This window comes from Giraffa tippelskirchi, chromosome 5 (assembly GCF_054371585.1).
Source record: "Giraffa tippelskirchi isolate mGirTip1 chromosome 5, T2T-mGirTip1v1.2.pri, whole genome shotgun sequence".
Classification (NCBI taxonomy): Eukaryota; Metazoa; Chordata; class Mammalia; order Artiodactyla; family Giraffidae; genus Giraffa; species Giraffa tippelskirchi.
In genome coordinates this window covers 136,310,225-136,331,760 of record NC_137279.1, presented here as the reverse complement: position 1 = coordinate 136,331,760, position 21,536 = coordinate 136,310,225, and the positions used below count along the sequence as shown (strand labels likewise).

Sequence of the window (21,536 nt, the reverse complement as noted above, 5' to 3'; positions counted from 1 at the left end):
CTTTACCAATGAGCCATCAAGAAAGCCTCCTTTTTATTTCTTCAAACAATGACAATTACGTCCTCCAATGCTCTGCCAAAAATGAAACATCTTATTTTCTCCTTGGAGGAAATTGGAATCTGATTTCTTATAAACTTAACTCTGATGAGTTCAGTTATTATTTTATAGATTGTGTTTTTCTCCTTGTTCGGGTGGGAGCAGTTTTGTCTTTCTATATCCTCAGCAAAAGTGGAGCTGCAGTTCTTTAGTCAAGTTTGTCAGCATTTTCTTTCATGGTTAGTGCTTGCTCTGTATCAAGATGTCTTCTTTAAAAAATCCCTCTTCTACCCTGAGAGCATGAAGATATGGCCCTGTATTATATTACAAATATTTTATGGTTAGCTTTTCACATTTATTTCATCAATATACCAGGAATTTATTTTTATGTGTGATGTGAGATGAAGTTCCTTAATTTTTTTTTTCTTAATTTTTATCATATGTACACTATCATTTATTGATGATAGTTGTACAGTGTCTTAAAATTGTCAGATTGCTCTTTAGTGGTGCTTGAGAGTACAAAATATCTGAGCTCTAACATTGTGATATTATCAAAATATAACTGGTGAAAATATGCACAGTATATTTCATTGGTCCTTTAATGAAGGAGAAAAGATGTATTTCTTTACTTATTTTTACATATTAAAATGGATAGTCGTTTCCATTTAGTTATCTTTTATTCTTTTCCAGAACTACACATCTCTATATTTTTTGACATGCCTCAACTTTATCATTTTTAATCCTTGATTATTGTTGCCCCCAAGCCAGTACACTTTCTTATTTCTTTCGTTCCATCATTCTTCCATTTGTTCAGACTTAAAGCTTTGAAAATTTTCTTATTGTAAGATGATAGACTCTTAGTTTAAAGGAAACTTAAAAACCATTTTGAGTGGCTTTTTGCTTATATCTCCTTTCTAGTCTATCTTCTAGACTGCCATCAGCATCATTCTTCTTGTTACAAGTTGGATTATTTATCTTCCTATGTAAAAACCCTTGAAAGAGTCACTGATTAAGCCCCCTTAAAATGGCATAGAGAACTATTCATACTCTTGACTTCAAATCCGGGTTACAAATGTTGGGCCATGCAGCCCAATTCCAGAAGGCGTTCTTCACATAGATTATGATATGAATGGAGCTTTCAGGATTTTTTTAACGTGGTAGTTGGTTCAATAATTTTTATCTGGTATTAGTAATAGTACTATTATTATTGCCTGGAAAATTCCATGGAAAAGAGGAGCCTGGCAGGCTATATATAGTCCAGGGGGTGGCAAAGAGTTGAACACAACTAAGCAACTGAGTACACACACACACTATTATTATTATAGTTTGGTGGTAGGAAAGGGAGGAAGAAGTACCATGTAGTACAACTGGAGGTAGGTAGGGATTTAGCTACAAGATCCTTGTTTGCAAAGCTAAAAAGTTTTGCAGTTAATGGGAAGCCATTTGAAGTTTTTAACAGGAATGGTGTAATTGGATTTCAGTTCCAGAAAAACAATGTGGGAGACAATATGGAGACTAGACTGAGGTGATAAAGACCTGAACTAGGGAATGCTATGGAATGGAAATCAGAACTTGAAGTCTAAAGGCTTCTAAGGTTTGCATACTGTGCAGAAAGTGTTTTATATGCACTATTGCCATTTTAGAGCTAAGGAAACTGAAGTGAGAAATAACTTACCTGAGGTCATACATGCTGTGATAATGCCCGGACAGGAACACTTACATGTTTGTGTATGTAAAATAACAAATGACATGTGCTCTGTATTTGTACCCAGTGCTTTCCAGAGGAGGATCCTCAGAATACTATTTTAAAAGATACTTTTGGCAAAAGCTTTTTAGAGACAACTAGATTTGAATAAAACCCAACTTACCTTGCCTTGTACATATTGTACATAAAAACAGAGAAATCCTACAATAGGTGTGTGTGTTCATGGGATTTGTGTTCCTGTTAGGATTGCTTTAATCCAATTTTCCCCAAACTGAATTTACCAAAGAATTCTCCTTTTGAATAAACTAAAGGTTTCATGAAATTCAGTTTGGAAATAGTAAAGTTCATGGAGATATTGAAACATGGATAAGAATATATAGTACGTACATATAAAATTTTATTATTTTAGTATTTTCTTAATATTGTAAACTTTCTTTGCTATGGATGGATATCAGCATCAGCTGGGGGAAAAGCTACTCCAAATGAGAATCAGACTGGAAATAATCAAACTGGAAATCCTGAATTGCCAGGATCACAGGAAGATTCAGATAATGATTATTTTAGCGACAGTAAAAGGTAATTAGTATGAATGTTGATTCTACATGTCATAATCTATAAGAATGAGATAGCCAGGATACTGTCTTAAAATCTTCTAATTAAAACAAGGACCAAGTGAAGTTAATGACATTTTAAACTAAAACCACCTTGATTCTGATGTTTACTGTTGTATATTAGTATTTCCCTCCAACATAATGGGGGATAATGTATTGCTTAAATTTATTCTATTGTAATTCTTTCATCATCAAGGGCAACCTAAATGGCAGAAAAGTTTCTGTCCTCATTTTTTTTCCTAGAATTAATTTTTCTGGCTCTTTTTCATTCCTGGTTATGGTAAACTAATCATTATGCTTGAATTTCACATTGGCATAATTTCAGTCAAAATTATAGTACTTAAACCACAGCTTTGCATATAGCCTTTTGAATTAAGGTAAGGAATTTTATAAATAAGTATTCTCAAAATAACTATAAACAAAGTACATTTATAAATTTCCAGTTAGTTTACCTCGCTATCAACATTGGACTGTGATTTGAATTTAGTTATAATGGACAAGTTTGAGCAAACTCCATAGATAGAGGACAGGGAAACCTGGTGCACTGCAGCCCATGGGGTCACAAGGATCCAGACACAACTTAGTGACTGAACAACAACATAATGAAATATTATCTTATAATTCATGCTGAATGCAGTTTATGTTAATCATTAATGAGTTTGAAAGATAACATAATAGTTTCGAGGTGACTTTAAAATTTTTTGATGTTATATTTGTATTTGTAGAATGTTAAACAATTAAAAACATGAAAAGCTAATATTCATGGAATCATTTTTAATATGACTTTCAAATTTATCATTCCCTTTTAAGTCAGTTTCTTTGGAAAAATGAAGATGATAGAGCTAATATCATTAGAAGAGAGGATAATCAGGTATGATTTCTAAATTTTTATTAAATATGATATTGTACCATATTTATACTGAAATTGAAATGAAACTGCAGATTAAAATGCCCAAGTTTTCTACCTTATACATTAGAGACAGGGGAGATAAACCTCAAGAAAATTCAGGAGCCTGCCAATTCATTGAAATTTCTGGGAGTTTTATGGTCTGGGAGATATGCCCTTTAAAGTGAAAAACCAAATATTTGAACCTTGCCCCAGCTACCATTGAAAATGAGTCACCGATAGACCTCTTTCGAATTTGGAGATTTATCGCATTCAGATGTGTGGCTCCAATCTTTCCTTTTTTTTTTTTTTTTTTAATCAAGCAATCTAAAAGACTGTCAACTTTGGGCAGAAACAGCTCACAAAGCGATCCAAGAGACACAGCAAGCAGTGCTGCCAGTTGTGTGCTAACATTCATCTAGTCCAACGATACTTGATATGTAATAGGTTGGAATGCTGAATGGAGTCTGAGACAAGTCCTGGTAGAAGAAGCACAGCTCAGAACCTTTGAGTTTGGAGTAAAGGCATGCCATCTGAAGCAAATAATTATTTTGTTGTTGCTGCTGCTGCTGCTAAGTCACTTCAGTCTTGTCCGACTCTGTGCGACCCCATAGACGGCAGCCCACCAGGCTCTCCCGTCCCTGGGATTCTCCAGGCAAGAACACTGGAGTGGGTTGCCATTTCCTTCTCCAATGCATGAAAGTGAAAAGTGAAAGTGAAGTCGCTCAGTCATGTCTGACTCTTAGCGACCCCATGGACTGCAGCCTACCAGGCTCCTCCGTCCATGGGATTTTCCAGGCAAGAGTACTGGAGTGGGGTGCCATTGCCTTCTCCATTGTTGTTGCTAGATATTACTAAAACATGCTATCTTCACGCTTAAAAATAAATTTTTCCCACCTGGTTGGTACTGAATGCTATTTCACTATGGCCTGAATTTTAATTTCCCAAGTTATCCATACAGTTGGTTTGATCCTGTTAATATATTTTATGGGCTCCATTTTGATAACTTTTTTGAAGAAATACCTTTTCAAGTAGTTGAAGTATTTTTCTCTTATTGCAAATCAAGATACTAACTTCTCATTTCTGCTTGTTTACATTTATTTGGTATACTCCATCTTTCTCCTCTACTTTTTCCCCCAACTTTTCTGGATGGCATTGTTTTAGGTATGTTTTTATAGACATCATAAAGTTGGGTTTCATTTTGTAAACAGTCTGAAAGTCATTTTCATTTAGTAGATGAGTTATGTCCTCTTATGTTATGATGGGATTGATATATTTGACCTCAAATTTGTCATTTTACTTTGCTATAGTTACTATGTGGCTTATTTGCACTTTCCCCCTTCCCTGTATGTAAGAAGGTTGAATCTTATTCTAGTGTTTACCTTTATACTAATACAAATTTTTGTTAGTACTCCTCGCCCTCCTTTTTCCTTTTTTAAAATTTATGCTTCTTCAAAAATTTGAAGTTTTTGATTCGTTACCTCTAAAATTATCCTCTGACTCCTACCTTTACATTCAAGGTGATTAAAAAGTCATCCCTCTCTCTTTTGTTCCCTCATATACTTTTAGTTGTATCATTTCTCCTTTGTCAAAGAACAGAACATTTATGAGCTGTGCTTCTTGTCTTCTCCTCACCCTTGTTTTAGTCTCAGATCTATAATTAAATACGTTCAACACTTACTGCCAGTTCTTTTGCACAAGATTTTTCAATCATTTCCTGGCTGGGTTAAGCTCCACGTATTTAAATAAAAGCTCCTACATACAATATTCCCTTACTTCTTCCACATTTAAATCTGTCTAGAGCAGGAATAGACAACAAGGCTCAAAGCCAGTTTAGTGAAGCATGGGACCTAAAAATATTTTTTTTTTAAGTTGAAAAAAGAAGAATTATGACAGATACCCTTTGTGGCCTGAAAAACCTAAATTATTTATTCTGAGGCCTTTTACAGGAGAAGTTTGCTCATCCCTGCTTTAGAGCCTTGATACTTGTGGGATAGCTTGATTGTCTGTAACATCCTCAGCTTATGCAATTTTTCCTTGAGTTTATTTAAATGTTCCCCTATTGATGTTTTATTTTATTTGTTACTATTAAGAAGTGTGATGCCAAATTGATTTCATTTTCCTTGTAAATTGGTTTGGGTATTTTCTTCTGGAAGGCCAGAGTATTCCTTTAATGTGTAGTAGTTTTATCAGGCTATACTTTAGTTGAGCGTTCTAGGTCTGGTTTTTATGAGTACCCAGTGGGTCCTTTTAGGGCTTCCCTGGTGGCTCAGCTGGTAAAGAATTCGCCTGCAATGCGGGAGACCTGGATTAGATCCCTGGGTTGGGAAGATCCTCTGAAGAAGGGAACAGCTACCCACTCCAGTATTCTGGTCTGGAGAATTCCATGGACTGGGGAATTCAGTCCATGGGGTCGCAAAGAGTCAGACATGACTAAGCAACTTTCACTAGTGGGCCCTTTCAGTATAAAAATCAAGACTTCTTTTATTTCAACAAATTATAGTTCTAGAAAACAATATAAATAGCAGATCCATTCCATGTTTTTTTTTTCAGGGACCTCAATTTGTCTTTATTAGTTCTTCTTTACCTTTTATTTCTGTTACTTTCTCTCTGATCAAGTTTACCATTTCTTTTTAAAAAAATTTTTGAATTTATGTATTTATTTTAATTGGAGGCTAACTACTTTACAATATCGTAGTGGTTTTTTCCAAACATTGACATAAATTAGCCACGGGCGCACATGTGTTCCCCATCCAGAACCCCCCTCCCACCTCTATCCCCATCCCATCTGTCAGGGTCATCCCAGTGCACCAGCCCTGAGCACCCTGTCTCATGCATCGAACCTGGACTGGCGATCCACTTCATAAATGATAATATATACGTTTCAACGCTACCCTCTCAAATCATCCCACCCTCACCTTCTCCCATAGAGTCCAAAAGGCTGTTCTTTACATCTGTGTCTCTTTTGCTGTCTCGCATATAGGGTCATCATTACCATCTTTCTAAATTCCATATATATGCGTTAGTATACTATATTGGTGTTTTTCTTTCTGACTTACTTCACTCTGTATAATAGGCTCCAGTTTCATCCACCTCATTAGAACTGATTCAAATGCATTCTTTTTAATGGGTGAGTAATATTCCATTGTGTACATGTACCACAACTTTCTTATCCATTCGTCTGCCAATGGACATCTAGGTTGCTTCCATGTCCTGGCTATTGTAAACAGTGCTGCGATGAACATTGGGGTAGACGTGTCTCTTTCAATTCTGGTTTCCTCGGTGTGTATGCCCAGCAGTGGGATTGCTAAGTCATATGGCAGTTCTATTTCCAACTTTTTAAGGAATCTCCACACTGTTCTCCATAGTGGCTGTACTAGTTTGCATTCCCACCAGCAGGGTAAGAGGGTTCCTTTTTCTCCACACCCTCTCCAGCATTTATTGTTTGTAGACTTTTTGATAGCAGCCATTCTGACTGATATGAAATGGTACCTCATTGTGGTTTTGATTTGCAGTTCTCTGATAATAAGTGATGTTGCTGCTAAGTCGCTTCAGTCATGTCCGACTCTGTGCGACCCCATAGACAGCAGCCCACCAGGCTCCGCTGTCCCTGGGATCCTCCAGGCAAGAATACTGGAGTGGATTGCCATTTCCTTCTCCAGTGCATGAAATGGAAAAGTGAAAGTGAAGTCGCTCAGTCGTATCCAACTCTTAGCGACCCCATGGACTGTAGCCTACCAGGCTCCTCCGTCCATGGGATTTTCCAGGCAAGAGTACTGGAATGGGGTGCCATATGTTGAGCATCTTTTCATGTGTTTGTTAGCCATCTGTATGTCTTCTTTGGAGAAATGTCTGTTTAGTTCTTTGGCCCATTTTTTTATTGGGTCGTTTATTTTTCTGGAATTGAGCTGCATGAGCTGCTTGTATAGTTTTGAGATTAATTCTTTTTGCTTCGTTTGCTATTATTTTCTCCCATTCTGAAGGCTGTCTTTTCACCTTGCTTATAGTTTCCTTCATTGTGCAAATGCTTGTAAGTTTAATTAGGTCCCATTGTTTATTTTTGCTTTTATTTCCATTACTCTGGGAGCTGGTTCATAGAGGATCCTGCTGTGATTTATGTCGGAGAGTGTTTTGCCTATGTTTTCCTCTAGGAGTTTTATAGTTTCTGGTCTTATGTTTAGATCTTTCATCCATTTTGAGTTTACTTTTGTGTATGGTGTTAGAAAGTGTTCTAGTTTCATTCTTTTACAAGTGGTTGACCAGTTTTCCCAGCACCACTTGTTAAAGAGATTGTCTTTTCTCTATTGTATATTCTCGCCTCGTTTGTCAAAGATAAGGTGTCCATAAGTGTGTGGATTTATCTCTGGGCTTTCTATTTTGTTCCATTGATCTATATTTCTATCTTTGTGCCAGTACCATACTGTATTAATGACTGTAGCTTTGTAGTACAGTCTGAAGCCAGGCAGGTTGATTCCTCCAGTTCCATTCTTCTTTCTCAAGATTGCTTTGGCTATTCGAGGTTGTTTGTATTGCCGTACAAATTGTGAAGTTATTTGTTCTAGTTCTCTAAAAAATACTGTTGGTAGCTTGATAGGGATTGCATTGAATCTATAGATTGCTTTGGGTAGTATGCTCATTTTCACTATATTGATTCTTCCGATCCATGAACATGGCATATTTCTCCATCTATTTGTGTCCTCTTTGATTTCTTTCATCAATGTTTTATAGTTTTCTATATATAGGTCTTTTGTTTCTTTAGGTAGATTTATTCCTAAGTATTTTATTCTTTTTGCTGCAATGGTGAATGGAATTGTTTCCTTAATTTCTCTTTCTGTTTTCTCATTGTTAGTCTATAGGAATGCAAGGGATTTCTGTGTGTTAATTTTATATACTGCAACTTTACTATATTCATTGATTAGCTCTAGTAATTTTCTGGTGGTGTCTTTAGGGTTTTCTATGTAGAAGATCATGTCATCTGCAAACAGTGAGAGTTTTACTTCTTCTTTTCCAATCTAGATTCCTTTTATTTCTTTTTCTTCTCTGATTGCTGTGGCTAAAACTTCCGAAACTATGTTGAATAGTAGTGGTGAGAATGGGCACCCTTGTCTTGTTCCTGACTTTAGGGGAAATGTTTTCAAGTTTTCACCATTGAGGATAATATTTGCTGTGGGTTTATCATATATGGCTTTTATTATGTTGAGGTATGATCCTTCTATTCCTGCTTTCTGGAGGGTTTTTATCATAAATGGATGTTGAATTTTGTCAAAGGCTTTCTCTGCATCTATTGAGATAATCATATGGTTTTTATCTTTCAATTTGTTAATGTGGTGTATCACATTGATTGATTTGTGGATATTAAACAATCCTTGCATCCCTGGGATAAAGCCCACTTTGTCATGATATATGATCTTTTTAATATGTTGTTGGATTCTGTTTGCTAGAATTTTGTTAAGGATTTTTACATCTATGTTCATCAGTGATATTGGCCTGTAGTTTTGTTTTTTTGTGGCATCTTTGTCTGGTTTTGGTATTAGGGTGATGGTGGCCTCATAGAATGAGTTTGGCAGTTTACCTTCCTCTGGAATTTTCTGGAAGAGTTTGAGTAGGATAGGTGTTAGCTCTTCTCTAAATATTTGGTAGAATTCAGCTGTGAAGCCTTCTGGTCCTGGGCTTTGGTTTGCTGGAAGATTTCTGATTATGGTTTCAATTTCTGATTATGGTGATGGATCTGTTAAGATTTTCTATTTCTTCTTGGTTCAGTTTTGGAAAGTTGTACTTTTCTAAGAATTTGTCCATTTCTTCTAAGTTGTCCATTTTATTGGCATATAGTTGCTGATAGTAGTCTCTTATGATCCTTTGTATTTCTGTGTTGTCTGTTGTGACTTCTCCATTTTCACTTCTAATTTTGTTGATTTGATTCTTCTCCCTTTTTTTCTTGATGAGTCTGGCTAATGGTTTTTCTATTTTATTTATCTTCTCAAAGAACCAACTTTTAGCTTTGTTGATTTTTGCTATGGTCTCCTTTGTTTCTTTTTCATTTATTTCTGCCCTAATTTTTATGATTTATTTCCTTCTACTAACCCTGGGGTTCTTCATTTCTTCCTTTTCTAGTTGTTTTAGGTGTAGAGTTAGGTTATTTATTTGACTTTTCCCTTATTTTTAAGGTAAGCTTGTATTGCTATGAACCTTCCCCTCAGCACTGCTTTTACTGAGTCCCATAGGTTTTGGGTTGTTGTGTTTTCATTTTCATTCGTTTCTATGCATATTTTTATTTCTTTTTTATTTCTTCTGTGATATGTTTGGTATTCAGAAGCGTATTGTTTAGCCTCCATATATTTGTATTTTTAGTAGTTTTTTTTCCTGTAGTTGACATCTAATTTTACCTCATTGTGATCAGAAAAGATGCTTGGAATGATTTCAATTTTTTTGAATTTACCACGGCTAGATTTATGGCCCAGGATGTGATATATCCTGGAGAAAGTGCCATGTGCACTTGAGACAAAGGTGAAATTCATTGTTTTGGGGTGAAATGTCCTATAGATATCAGTTAGGTCTAACTGGTCCATTGTATCATTTAAAGTTTGTGTTTCCTTGCTAATTTTCTCTTTAGTTGATCTGTCCATAGATGTGTTCAGTTCAGTTCAGTTCAATCGCTCAGTCATGTCTGACTTTTTGCAACCCCATGAATTGCAGCATGCCAGGCCTCCCTGTCCATCACCAACTCCTGGAGTTTACCCAAACTCATGTCCATCGAGTCAGTGATGCCATCCAACCATCTCATCCTCTGTGAGTGGGGTATTAACGTCTCCCACTGTTATTGTGTTACTGTTAATTTCCCCTTTCATACTTGTTAGTATTTGCCTTATATATTGTGGTGCTCCTATGTTAGGTGCATATATATTAATAATTGCTATATTTTCTTCTTGGATTGACCCTTTGATCATTATGTATTAGCCTTCTTTGTCTCTTTTCATGGCCTTTATGTCAAAGTCTATTTTATCTGATATGAGTATTGTTACTCCTGCTTTCTTTTGGTCACCATTTGTGTGAAATATCTTTTTCCAGCCCTTCACTTTCAGTCTGTATGTGTCCCTTGTTTTGAGGTGGGTCTCTTGTAGATAGCATATATAGGGGTCTTGTTTTTGTATCCATTCAGCCAGTCTTTGTCTTTTGGTTGGGACATTCAACCCATTTACATTTAAGGTAATTATTGGTAAGTGTGATCCCGTGCCATTTACTTTGTTGTTTTAGGTTCGAGTTTATACACCTTTTCTGTGTTTCCTGTCTAGAGAAGATCCTTTAGCATTTGTTGAAGAGCTAGTTTGGTGGTGCTGAATTCTCTCAGCTTTTGCTTGTCTATAAAGCTTTTGATTTCTCCTTCATATTTGAATGAAATCCTTGCTGGGCACAGTAATCAGGGTTGTAGGTTTTTCTCTTTCATCACTTTAAGTATGTCCTGTCATTCCCTTCTGGCCTGAAGAGTTTCTGTTGAAAGATCAGCTGTTATCCTTATGGGAATCCCCTTGTGTGTTTTTTGTTGTTTTTCCCTTGCTGCTTTTAATATTTGTTCTTTTGTTTGATCTTCTTTGATTTGATTACTATGTGTCTTGGGTTGGTTCGTCTTGGATTTATCCTGTTTGGGACTCTCTGGGTTTCTTGGACTTGGGTGGCTATTTCCTTCCCCATTTTAGGGAATTTTTCAACTATTGTCTCCTCAAGTATTTTCTCATGGCCTTTCTTTTTGTCTTCTTCTTCCGGGACTCGTTTGATTCAAATGTTGGGGCATTTGACATTGTCCCAGAGGTCTCTGAGGTTGTCCTCATTTCTTTTAATTCTTTTTTCCTCTCTGCTTCACTTATTTCCACCATTCTATCTTCCACCTCACTTATCCTATCTTCTGCCTCAGTTATTCTACTGTTGGTTCCCTCCAGAGTGTTTTTTTATCTCAGTTATTGCATTATTCATTATTGATTGACACCTTTTTATTTCTTCTAGGTCAAGTTTACCATTTCTTTATGTTTAATTTTCTCTGCTCCTTTTATTTCTGTTCTCTATTATGCTTACTGTATTTTTTTCGTCATATCCCTGTTTGGGTACCTGTTGTTCATTTCTGAGACAGTTTGTTTTTTTCTTTAATTTCTTTCTTCAATTTGGTCAATTTCCATTTTACATCTTCCTGGGTTTTTGTTTTTCTATTTTTATTCTGAATGTCTAAATTTGTGATTTATGGTGTTCATTAATATCTAAAATACTTTGAATTCACTTAATACTATCTATGTTGGGATATTGTTAATTTTTTCTGCCTCTTGGTTTTGTTTTGTTTTAGTTCTCAATTTTGAGGGTTTTCAAAAAGTAACTTAGCATGAATGTTAGATTATCTTGTAGATGTTGTCTTTGCTTATTTGTGTTGGATTTTTCTGAATGAGTAGCAGGTGTTCTGACAGAGAAACAGGGAGTAGTGTTCTGGTGGCTTAGTTTAGCTTGTAGATTAGGAGTGCCCTCTTCTGTTGTTATAATAAAATGCAGTTGTTTATTTGTAAATAAATGGGGCATTTGAGGGGAATGGTCTTTTTTCTTTGTATACTTTCTTACTGATTTAATTCATCAGAGTTCTTAACTAACTTGACCATCTTTCTTTTTCTTACTACCTTGCTTAACAGAACATCTCTTGCTTCTGAAGCGTTTTCCTCTCACCTAGTAACTATGTTTTCCCATAATTACCACTTCTGGTCCTCTACATTTTAAAAGCCCCTTTCTTTTAGATTCCTCATAGAAAGAGCTCTGATTTACCAGTTCATATCCTATCTCTCAATATTTCTCCACCACATGTAGGACCCTCTCCTTTAAGACTGAATTGTGGTTAATGTTCACTGTGTTATCTGTGTATTGTCTCTCTAATGCATAGTCCTCATCTGACTCTGCTTAGATGTGAGTTCCTAAGTACACACTGCTGGCCTAGGGTGTTTATTTCTCCACTTACATGTAAATTAAAGTATATGTAAATTAGAGGATTTTGTGTCCTAGTTACACTGCAGACATAAATTATGGGTGATTATATTTGCGTTCTTTTTATAGTAGTTGAGAGCATGTGTGGAGAGATTCTAATTTAGAATCCTGTGGGATTGCCATTATCCTGTGGGAATCTCACCTTATAAGTTAACCAAATAAAATAAAATACAATAAACTAGAAAAAATAATAAAACAAAGTAGGGATAAGGGTTTCTTAATGAAGATAAAAGTAGAACCTAATAAGTTACAGAAGTAAAGAGCCTAGTAGAATTGAAAAGTTCAAGACCTATAAAGTGGTAGTGGCAGAAACATCAACAACGGTAAGGCTTGAGGTAGTTATCAAAAAAGGGTAGAAACACAAAAATTAGGTGAGATGAAGGCAATGTAACACAAATACAGAGGTGATAAAATTTATGAGAATATAATGTATGCTAAAATTTGAAAATGTGCTAGGATGTCCAATTTTCTAATCAAATATAAATGGTCAAAATTGGCTCAAGAAGAAAAAATTCAATAGCCATCTGAGAAACATTTAAAAGTTGTCATAACAAGTAATTGAAATCAGAAATCTTGGAAGGAAATCATGCTTAGAAAGGAATATGGATTCTTTTCTTTTTTCTTCTTTGTAAATTTTTAGTTTGAAGCTCCTGTGGTATAATGTCCACGTAATAGTGGAATGGAGAAAATAGAGCACTAGAGAGGGTCTATAGTTACAAAGACAGATTTTGGAGTTCATCACCATATAAGTAAAAAAATGCATTACTGTTGGCATTATCAGATGCTTACAAATAGGTGAAAAATGTGTCACCCTACCAGATCTTACTGATTTTCATGTTTGCTTACAGCTAGATAAAACAGAGTACACCCCCCTACCAGATCTTATTGATTTTCCTTCACTTCCTTGTCAACCTGCTCTTTCTCCAGGAATAACTGATATATCTTTATCACAGATTGAGAGTAAGTATGATGATATTGTAAGTACAGATGATTCTATGAGGTAAAGTTAAATAATGTTAATGAGGAGTTAATTGCTTAATGTGTACAGAGTTTTAGTTTGGAAAGATAAAATTTTGGAGGTGAAGGGGTGGTGATGCTTGCAAAATATTATGAATGCACACAGTGCCATTAAACTGTACATTTAAATACGATTAAAATGGTAAATTATGTATATTTTACCACAAAAAGTTAAATTATTTTAAAGTATATGATTGTTATGTTGATTACTACGTATGTGTGTCACTAGTATTATTTCTACTTTTTAAAAAATACATTCTAAAATATACATTTTTCTATGTAAGATTTAAGTACAATAACTTTGGACCCAGGATAAATTTACTTAAAGAATTAAATCAAGAGATATAACTACACGAGCTTTACCTAGTTTCTATACATGTATATAAATGCAAAAGAAACATACTGTGTTGTTTACATATATATAAATCTCCTATAGATACCGAAATGACTCCTCAGTGTTTTACACAGTGGCAAATCATTATACTACATGTAGAAAAACAGAGTTTGGGGTAAAATTTATACTTGCTGTTTTAAGCATTTTTAGTTTTATATTCTATATTTTAGGACTTGACCCATCTTTTAGCTTTTAGGTATTTATGAATATGGCTTATAATCTATTAGGGGAGAAGATTATTGAACAAATGAAACAAGTAAAGGAAGAAAGAAGATATCTGGAAAGAATTAGAGAAGAACTAATAAAAAAAGGTGAAAAGCTCTTGGAACAAGGCAAATTAAAGCGCTACCATGGTAAAATTTATTACATATCTTTTATCACTATAAAGGAAACTCAAGGTTTACAGAAATTATGCCTGTAAATTCTGTGCCTGTGATTTATTTTACAGAATAAATCACAAAATGATGATATTTACTGTTTTACTGTTATAGTTTAAATGGTACACTATTGATATACATTCACTATAGGAAAGATGAAAACATTGTTTGGCTATTTTATACACTAAATGCAACATGCTTTTATTAAAAATTCAATAATTTTTTATTTTAATTTATGTTTTTATTGAAGGATAATTGCTTTACAGAACTTCATTGTTTTCTGTCAAATCTCAACATGAATCAGCCACAGGTATACCTATATCACCTTCCTTTTGAACCTCCCTCCCATCTCCCTCCCCATCCCACCCTTGTAGGTTTATACAGAGCCCCAACTTGAGTTTCCTGAGCTCATCCTGGAGTCCAAAGTCAAGTGGACCTTAAAAAGTATCACTCCGAACAAAGCTAGTGGAGGAAGTGATAGAATTCCAGCTGAGCTATTTCAAATCCTAAAAGATGATGCTGTGAAAGTGCTGCACTCAATATTGCCAGCAAATTTGGAAAACTCAGCAGTGGCCACAGGACTGGAAAAGGTCAGTTTTCATTCCAATCCCAAAGAAAGGCAGTGCCAAAAGATGTTCAAACTACCACACAATTGCACTCATCTCACACACTAGCAAAGTAATGCTGAAAATTCTCCAAGCTAAGCTTTAACAGTATGTGAACCAAAAACTACCAAATGCTCAAGCTGGATTTAGAAAAGGCAGAGAAACCAGAGATCAAATTGCCAACATCCATTGGATCATAGAAAAGGTAAGAGAGCTCCAGAAAAACATCTACTTCTGGTTCATTGACTGTGGCAAAGCCTTTGACTGTGTGGATCACAACAAACTGTAGAAAATTCTGAAAGAGATGGGAATACCAGACCACCTTACCTGCCTCCTGAGAAATCTGTGTGCAGGTCAAGAAGCAACAGTTAGAACTGTACATGGAACAATGGACTGGTTCCAAATTGGGAAAGGAGTATGTCAAGGCTGTATATTGACACCCTGCTTATTTAACTTACATGCAGAGTGTATCATGCAAAATGCTGGGCTGGATGAAGCACAAGGTGGAATCAAGATTGCAGGGAGAAATATCAATAACAGTATATATGAAGATGACACAACCCTTATGGCAGAAAGCAAAGAAGAATAAATAGCCTCTTGATGAAAGTGAAAGAGGAGAGTGAAAAAACTGGCTTAAAACTCAATATTCAGAAAACTAAGATCATGGCATCCGGTCCCATCACTTCATGGCAAATACATGGGGAAACAATGGAAACAGTGACAGACTTTATTTTTTGGGGCTCCAAAATTACTGCAGATGATGACTGCGACCATGAAATTAAAAGATGCTTGCTCCTTGGAAGAAAAGCTATGTCCAACCTAGACAGCATATTAAAAAGCAGAGACATCACTTTGCCAACAAAGGTCCATATAGTCAAAGCTATGGTTTTTCCAGTAGTCATGTATGGATGTGAGAGTTGGACCATAAAGAAAGCTGAGTGCCAAAGAATTGGTGTTTTTGAACTGTGGTGCTGGAGAAGATTCTTGAGAGTCCCTTGGACTGCAAGGAGATCAAACCAGTGAATGCTAAAGGAAGTCAATCCTGAACATTCATTGGAAGGACTGATGCTAAAGCTGAAGCTCCAATATTTTGACCACCTGATGGGAAGAACTGACTCATTAGAAAAGACCCTGATGCTGGGAAAGATTGAAGGCAGGAGAAGAAGGGGACGACAGAGTATGAGATGGTTGGATGGCATCACCAACTCGATGGACATGAGTTTGAGCAAGCTCCAGGAGTTGGTGATGGACAGGGAAGCCTGGCATGCTGCAGTCCATGGGGTGGCAAACATTCGGACATGACTGAGTGACCGAACTGAACTGAAAGGCAGTTAATTCCATATATAGCTTTTACCCTTTTTGTCTTCTAATACAACCCAAAATGTAAGCCTCTAGAATTATTTAACATCTCTCAAATCATTATCCTCTGCTTCCTCCATCCTTTCTCATTTTTTCACTTCTACAAGTTCTAATAACACTGTTCCTAATTATTCCAAGGAAACTATTTTTCTTACCTCATTTCTCTCATTCATTCACCCATTCATTCAATTTAGCAAAGCAGACAGACACACATACCAAAAAAATTGAGCATCTAGGGGAGACTAAGGGACTCAAAGAAGGCTTCGAGTGTGATATCTAAGCTGAGATTGAATGATTAGTAGGAAATAACCAGGAGCTCTGAAGAAAAGAGTAGAAGGAGAAGATAAGATTTAGATGGCAGAGAGAAAAGACTGAAGGCCTGGAGCCAAGAGGAGGCACACTTCAGATTCTAGTATGGTGGGTGGTGGTTTAGCCGCTAAGTCGTGTCTGACTCGTGACCTCATAAACTGTAGCCTGGCAGGCTCCGCTATCCATGGGATTGTTCCAGCAAGAATACTGGAGTGGGTTGCCATTTCCTTCTCCAGGGGATCTTCCTGACCCAAGGATCAAACGGCAAATTCTTTACTGACTGAGCCACCAAGGAAGCTCAGATTCGAGTACATCTACCACTTTTCCTGGAAGCCTGTCTTGATCTCTTCCATTTAATTTAGGTGTTTTTCATCTGTACTCCCATGCATAGAATCTGTAATTCCTTTATCATAGCAGTTATCAGGATGTATCACTACTGCTTAACTTGATCATCATTCCTCCACTGGATCATAAACACTTTGAGGGCAGGGACAAGATTATGTTGGCTTATTACTATCTCCTCAGCCCCTAGAACAGTAACTAAGTTCAGTAGGCACTTAAACACTTATTTAATACATAACTGTTAAAATGAATAAATAAATGTCAGTTTTTAAAAATAATTGAATTTTTAATGCTCTTGCACTGTTGGTGGGAATATAGATTGATACAGCCACTGTGGAAGGTGGTATGGAGATTCCTTAAAAAACTAGGAATAAAACCACCATATGACCCAGCAATCCCACTCCTAGGCATATGCCCTGAGGAAACCAGGGTTGAAAAAGACACATGTATCCCATTGTTCATTGAAGCACTATTTAGAATAGCTAGAACACCAAAGCAACCTTGATGCCCATCGACAGATGAATGGATAAAGAAGTTGTGGTACATATACACAGTGGAATATTACTCAGCCATAAAAAGGAACGCATTTGAGTCAGTTCTGATGAGGTAGATGAACCTAGAACCTATTATACAGAGTGAAATGAGTCAGAAAGAGAAAGATAAATATTGTATTGTAACGCACATATACGGAATCTATAAAAATGGTTCTGAAGAATTTATTTACAGGGCAGCAATGGAAAAACAGACAGAGAATAGTGAATAGACTTATGTACATGGGGAGAGGGGAAGAGAGGGTGAGATGTATGGAAAGAGTAAAATGGAAACTTACATTACCATATGTAAAATAGATAGCCAACTGGAATTTGCTATATGGCTCTCAGTGAGTGATCACACCATCATGGTTATCTGGATCATTAAGATCTTTTTTGTATAGTTCTTCTGTGTACTCTTGGCACCTCTTCTTAATATCTTCTGCTTCTGTTAGGTCCATACTGTTTCTGTCCTTTATTGTGCCCATCTTTGCATGAAATGTTCCCTTGGTATCTATAATTTTCTTGAAGAGATCTCTAGTCTTTCCCATTCTATTGTTTTCTTCTATTTCTTTGCATTGATCACTTAGGAAGGCTTTCTTATCTCCCCTTGCTAGTCTTTGGAACTCTACATTCAGATGGATATATCTTCCCTTTTCTCCTTTGCCTTTCCCTTCTCTTCTTTTCTCAGCTATTTGTAAGACCTCCTCAGACAAACATTTTGCCTTTCTTTTTCTTGGGGATGGTTTTGATCACTGCCTCCTGTACAGTGTTAACAAACCTCTGTTCATAGTTCTTCAGGTGCTTTGTATATCAGATCTAATCCCTTGAATCAGTTTACAGAAAAATTATTGCTCTAGTACTAGATTTGACTGGAGGTTACAGACAATGTCAGGAGGTATTTCTGAATGTTTTACCTCATAATATTAAAGTGTTACCCCGGAAGAGATGGCAATGATTTGGCCATGTTATAGTGATAAAAGAGCAATTTTATCAGACAGACTTGAGCAATGAATTAGAAATCACAGGATCAGGACCTGATACCAGAACAATCTTTTACTTACACAAGTTATTTCTCCTCTTTGTGCTTCACTCTATTTATAAAATGAGAATTATCACTTACTTTCTATTTCAACAGGAATGTTTCAAGATAAGATGTATGTATCAGCCATCAAATATTTTGACTGAGCCTACTATGCACCTCAGTTCTCAGCATTGTTTTAAATGCTGAGGATACAGCAGTAAACAAGGCAAACATGGCCCTGCCCTCAAGGGGTTGCCTCTAATAGGAGGATACAGACAATAAACAAATAAGTAAGATAATATCAGCTACTGATGAGAGCTAAAAAGTTAATTAAAAGAGTACAGTAAAGAGTGGTGGGGCAGGAGAGACGGTTTAGCTAGACTTTTCAAGGAAAGCTTCTCTGAGGAGATATCATTAAGGTTTGATTAATAAAATGACAAACATGTGAAGGAGCTTCCCTGATGGCTCAGTGGTAAAGAATCCACCTACCAATGCAGGAGACACAGGTTCGATTCTAGGGTTGGAAAGATGTCCTGGAGAAGGAAATGGCAACCCCACCCACTCCAGTATTCTTGCTCAGGAAATCCCTGGACAGAGGAGCCTAGTGGCCTACAGTCCATGGGATCGCAAAAAGAGTTGGACATGACTTGGCAGCTAAACAACAAGCATGTAAAAAGATAGGGGAAAAACAGTCCAAACAGGAGGAACACTAAAAGTCAAGATATAGAGATAGAAATAAGCTCTCAGAATTAAGGACTTGAACCAAGACCAGTGTGGCTGGAGTGTGATCAGTAAGAAAGAATGTAGAGGGAGAAAACCAAAAGGTCAGCAAGGAACAGATAGGCCAGTTCCAGAAGTTGGATTTTGTTACAAGTAATATGGAAGACATCAGAGGATTTTTAACCTTTGGATTTATATGATTTTTAAAGTATTTTAAAAATGTTTTAGAAAGATGGAATAGCCTGTAAAGGGGCAAGAATGGAAGCAGAGAGGCCATTAGAAAGATAATACTTCTTTCAAAAGATGATAGTGATTGCGTAGGAATGCAGCACTGAAGAAGGGAGAATGTGCGAGATGTGCAAAAGATTTTGGGAGTGGTACCAGTAGAACTTGCTGTGGGGTTAGATACAGGGCTGAGATAAATCGTTAAAATCTTGAGTTAAAGTTCCATGTAGTTTTTTATTTTTAATTAAATCACCTTATAGAATTTTAAGATGTTTTCATGATAATCTTAAAAAAGGAAATATAAGCATATTCTGGTATACTAGCATGCAGTTTGTGTTCCAATTAAGTTTATATTTAGAATCTCATTAGTGTCAAACTGATTCCTTAAACTGGAAGAGTTTAATTTCTAATTTTCTCATCCAGAAGTCATGTTTAAGAAATTCTGCTCTACAGAAGTTTGGGGATATATAGGGAATACTTTTGATAAATGATGAATTAGAATCAACTGATTTCACAAAACAAGTCATTTTGGGGCTGAAAAATAAGTAAAATCTGAAAATATATATTTTGCCTTTTTGTTTTATATTTTTAATTATATAAATACTGAATTCAAATCAGATTATGGATAAAAGTAATCAAAATAAAAATGTACACATTTTGTTATAGGTAGTATTTTGAAGAAAGATTTTCTAAAAACAGTACAAGCTTGAAGAACTTGATTTTGGTTCCTGGATTTAAAAGTATTTTATTTGTAGGTCTTTTATTCAATAAACATTTTGCTCTTAACTCTAATTTCCTCAGCATATGAGAGAGAACGGTTTGAATTAACTCCAGGGTCCTTTCCAGATTGAAAAGTTTAATTAAACTATAGCATTTGCGTTTTTTGTTGTTGTTGTTGGTTTTTTTTTAAGCCTGTGATGTTTGGAAAAAAAAGTGCTTTGAAACAAAGAAAGTTACAGCATCATTGGAGGAAGTTTTAACAAAACTTCGAGAAGATTTGGAACTTTACTATAAAAAATTGCTCATGCAACTTGAAGCCAGGGAGATCAAGATGAGACCAAAGAATCTTGCAAACATCACAGACTCTAAGGTACTATTAAATAGGTTCACATTCTGTTGTGTGTGCGTGCTAAGTCACTTCAGTCATGCCTGACTCTTTGCAACCCTATGGACTGTAGCCTGCCAGGTTCCTCTGTCCATGGGGATTCTGCAGGCAAGAATACTGGAATGGGTTGCCATTCCCTTCTCCCAGGGGTCTTCCCAACCCAGGGATCAAACCCAGGTCTCCTGCATTGCAGGCAGATTCTATACTGTCTGAGCCACCAGGAAAGCCCCTGTGCTGTATATTACATTCCTAGAACTTGTATATTTTATATCTACAAGTTTGTAATTTTGACCACTGTCACCCATTTCTCCCAACTCCCACCTCCTGCTTTTGCCAACCACCAATCTACTCTGTTTCTATGAGTACAAGTTTACCATTTTAGGTCAGTTTAATATAAAATCCAAATAGTTTTTTTTTTTTTCCAAATAGTTTTAAATAAAGTTTTCTCCATATTAGTTGATACTTTTTTTAAGCATCATTGAAACTTTTTATCTTACTGTTTTCTCAAGTTCAATATATATATGATAATGTCCTTTTCATGAGAGCAGCTTAAATTATTTCTTTGCAGACAGTTATACCTCATAAAGAATAGCAAGGAGAGATAAGAAAGCCTTCCTCAGTGATCAGTGCAAAGAAATAAGAGGAAAACAATAGAATGGGAAAGACTAGGGATCTCTTCAAGAAAATTAGCGATACCAAGGGAACATTTCATGCAAAGATGGGCTCGATAAAGGACAGAAATGGTATGGACCCAACAGAAGTAGAAGATTTAAGAAGAGGTGGCAAGAATACACAGAAGAACTATACAAAAAAGATCTTAACCCAGATAATCATGATGGTGTGATCATTCACCTAGAGCCAGACATCCTGGAGTGAGAATTCAACTGGGCCTTAGGAAACATCACTACGAGCAAAGCTAGTGGAGGAAGTGATGGAATTTCAGCTAAGCTATTTCAAATCCTAAAAGATGATGCTGTGAAAGTGCTGCACTCAATATGCCAGCAAATTTGGAAAACTCAGCAGTGACCACAGGACTGGAAAAGGTCAGTTTTCATTCCAATCCCAAAGAAAGGCAATGCCAAAGAATGCTCAAACTACTGCACAATTGCACTCATCTCACACGCTAGCAAAGTAATGCTCAAAATTCTCCAAGCTAGGCTTTAACAGTATGTGAACTGAGAACTTCCAGAAAATCCAGTTTGAAAATCCAGTTCAAGCTAGATTCAGAAAAGGCTGAGGAACCAGAGATCAAATTGCCAACATCCACTGGATAAGAGGAAAAGCA

At 36.1% G+C, this 21,536-nt stretch overlaps 1 protein-coding gene across 1 annotated transcript in view; it reads left to right on the top strand.

The window, feature by feature from the left end:
• SPATA1 (spermatogenesis associated 1) overlaps positions 1 to 21,536 on the top strand; it is a 54,263-nt gene that overhangs the window by 28,376 nt on the left and 4,351 nt on the right. Inside the window, 5 exon segments of the mRNA XM_081490118.1 lie at positions 2,203 to 2,317; positions 3,163 to 3,223; positions 13,093 to 13,204; positions 13,883 to 14,008; positions 20,058 to 20,236. Of these exon segments, the coding sequence (XP_081346244.1) occupies positions 2,203 to 2,317; positions 3,163 to 3,223; positions 13,093 to 13,204; positions 13,883 to 14,008; positions 20,058 to 20,236 (593 nt within the window).